The sequence below is a fragment of the Gobius niger genome, assembly GCF_951799975.1.
Source record: "Gobius niger genome assembly, chromosome: 6".
NCBI classification, from domain to species: Eukaryota; Metazoa; Chordata; class Actinopteri; order Gobiiformes; family Gobiidae; genus Gobius; species Gobius niger.
The window spans coordinates 17,967,938-17,970,792 of record NC_136857.1 but is presented as its reverse complement, the minus strand read 5'-3'; the positions used below and the strand labels follow the sequence as shown (position 1 = coordinate 17,970,792).

The 2,855-nt window shown below is 42.2% G+C and overlaps 1 protein-coding gene across 1 annotated transcript; it reads left to right on the top strand.

Moving 5' to 3' along the window:
* Nucleotides 1-622: 622 nt before the first annotated feature.
* On the top strand, nt 623-1,429 carry LOC306964416 (taste receptor type 1 member 1-like; the record flags this gene model as incomplete). Its single annotated transcript, XM_079558408.1, has 1 exon — nt 623-1,429. One exon carries the CDS (start codon nt 623-625, stop codon nt 1,427-1,429), a length of 807 nt encoding a protein of 268 aa, XP_079414534.1.
* Between the last annotated feature and the right edge of the window lie 1,426 nt (nt 1,430-2,855).

Sequence of the window (2,855 nt, the reverse complement as noted above, 5' to 3'; positions counted from 1 at the left end):
CAGGTATGTTTCTCTTTCCTCTGTAAATATGCACTATGAAAAGACAGCAGGCACACTGATTATGTTTAAAAACGCTGTTACATAACACCGTCAATCTACCCCAGGTAAGCTGTGGCAACAATAGTAGCTTACCACCACCAAGTATGGAGTGAGATAATGATGTAAAGCGTTTTTGTGTGTCCGGAAAAGCACTATCTAATACCACTGCATTGTTATTGTTGTTATTATTGTGTTCAGGTTCAGGTTGAACAGGTTTTACAGTGACAGTAAAGACTTATGTGCTGTTCCTATATGACTGAGCAGGTTCCCTCATCTGTGTGCTCGCCCGAGTGTAAGCCTGGATTTCGGAAGAGTCTGGAGGGGATTCATAAATGCTGTTTCAAATGTGTCATCTGCCCAAGAAGTACATACATCAACTCATCAGGTACAATTCAATATTTCTATTCAATTAAAAACATTGTATGTAGTTTTATCTATATGACTTTTTTACTGGTTATTGACAGAGGACCCGCACACGTGTCGATCCTGTGATGAAACTGAGTGGTCGTCCGAAGCCAGTACAGCATGTACCAAGCGAGTTGTGGAGTTTGTCCCTTTCGAGGATGCAATTGCTGTAGTGATCATGGTTGGGACCGTGTGTTTGGTGGGACTCTGTCTCCTGACCTCTGTGCTCTTTGGGCTGAACTATAACACTCCAGTGGTGAGGTCAGCTGGAGGACCCATGTGCTTTCTGGTTCTCGGCTGCCTCAGTCTCAGCAGCATCAGTGTCTTCTTCTACTTTGGTAAACCCGATGTGGCCTCTTGCATATTGAGGTATTTCCCATTTCTGTTGTTCTTCACCGTGTGTCTGGCCTGTTTTGTGGTGCGCTCCTTTCAAATTGTATGCATTTTCAAAATAGTTGCTCACTATCCATCGCTGCACAGATTGTGGGTGAGGTATCATGGACAGTGGCTTGTGGTATTGTTTTTTTTTATCCTACAAGGAACTTTGCTACTTATAATGTACACATCTGCACCACCCCAGCCTTACAGCAACTTATTGTGGCACAAAGACAAAACTATTCTGACCTGTGATCTTAATCTTAAAACATACACTCCCTCGATTGCTTTGTTCTTTCTCCTATGCTTTCTTTGCTTCGTATTCTCCTACATGGGAAAGGAACTGCCCAAGAATTACAATGAAGCCAAAGCCATAACGTTTTGCCTGTTTCTCATAATTCTGACCTGGATCGTCTTCGCCACCGTCTACATCCTGTACAAGGGAAAGAATATTCACACTATAAATGCATCAGCGACCCTATGTTCTCTCTACTCTTTCCTCGTGTGGTATTTCTTCCCAAAATGTTTCATCATAATTTTTAGACCAGAGAAAAACACACAGGAGTACTTCCAGGGTCTCATTAAAACATATAACATTACAAATAACTAGAGGGTTTGTGACACATTGTAAGTCAATTGTACTTGCCAAGAGTTCATATTTCATTGTGACTCTCAAAGGTATGCGGGCGCTATCGCTGCAATTTAAAGACACACTGCGTAACATTTTGGATTATACTCATTCCAGCTTTACAAAACATGTTCGTAATGACCAGCTAGACACAGAAAATGCTATTCTTTGCAGTTGGTAATTAAAAAATGGATTTGCATGAGAATCTAGCCTTTTTAAATCAAATATTTGTGTAGCGGCCGGGATGAGGATCAGCCAAATCCGAGGCCATGGTTCTCCACCGGAAAAAGGTGGCTTCCCCTGAGATCGATAGATGGATCGGTGTATTGGACTGTTGTGGTGAAGAGGGAGCTGAGTCGGGGGGCAAAGCTCTCGATTTACCGATTGATCTACGTTCCCACTCTCACCTATGGTCATGAGATTTGGGTCATGACCGAAAGGACAAGATCGCGAATACAAGTGGCCGAAATGAGTTTCCTTCGCAGGGTGGCTGGGCGCACCCTTCAAGATCGGGTGAGGAGCTCAGTTACCCGGGAGGAGCTCGGAGTAGAGTCGCTGCTCCTTCACGTCGAAAGGAGCCAGCTGGGGTGGCTAGAGCATCTGTTTCAGATGCTTCATGGTTGCCTCCTGTGGGAGGTGTTCCAGGCATGTCCTATTGGGAGGAGACCTCGTGGAAGGCCCAGAACAGCTGGAGGAGGTGTGCGTGGATCGGGAAGTTTGGGCGTCTCTGCTGAGACTGCCACCCCCGCAACCCGGCCCTGGATAAAATGGAAGAAAATGGATGGATGGATGGATGGATATTTGGCAGCCTTTAGGTTTCGAGATGGAGATGTCCCCGCTCCCAGTAAAGTTACAGTCAGGTCTTCGGATAGGCGAGCCACTCACAGCAAACACATGGGTGTTTTCAATGAAAAAATATTTAGAATAAAATATGCTTGTACTGTATTTTAGTGTTTATATTGTGTGAAATGTTACGCGGCATGGCTTTAAGTCAACTTATTGTATGACTTTCATGAGCCCACACTTGATTTATACGGTTAATCTTTTTTTTTATTAAAGTAACTTGAGAGTCAAAAGTAAAAAAGAACTAGTCTAAGGTCATTAATATTCTGGATTACCCAAGTTATTCAATGTACTCCAGTATTTATTTAGAAACTGTAGTAGTTTGCAGTAGTTGCAGTAGTTCTTATCTCATATACAGTATCAGTCTTCTACTTTTAGAGACAGGATCTGCAGCATTTATTGGATCTCTATCATTTATTTAAGCACTTTCACAACATACTATTACTGTAATGCTCCAATGGAATTCTGTTGTTGTTATTAATAAAAAATGGATTAATTGATTGATTGATTGATTGATTGATTGATTGATTGATTGATTGATTGATTGATTGATTGATTGATTGAT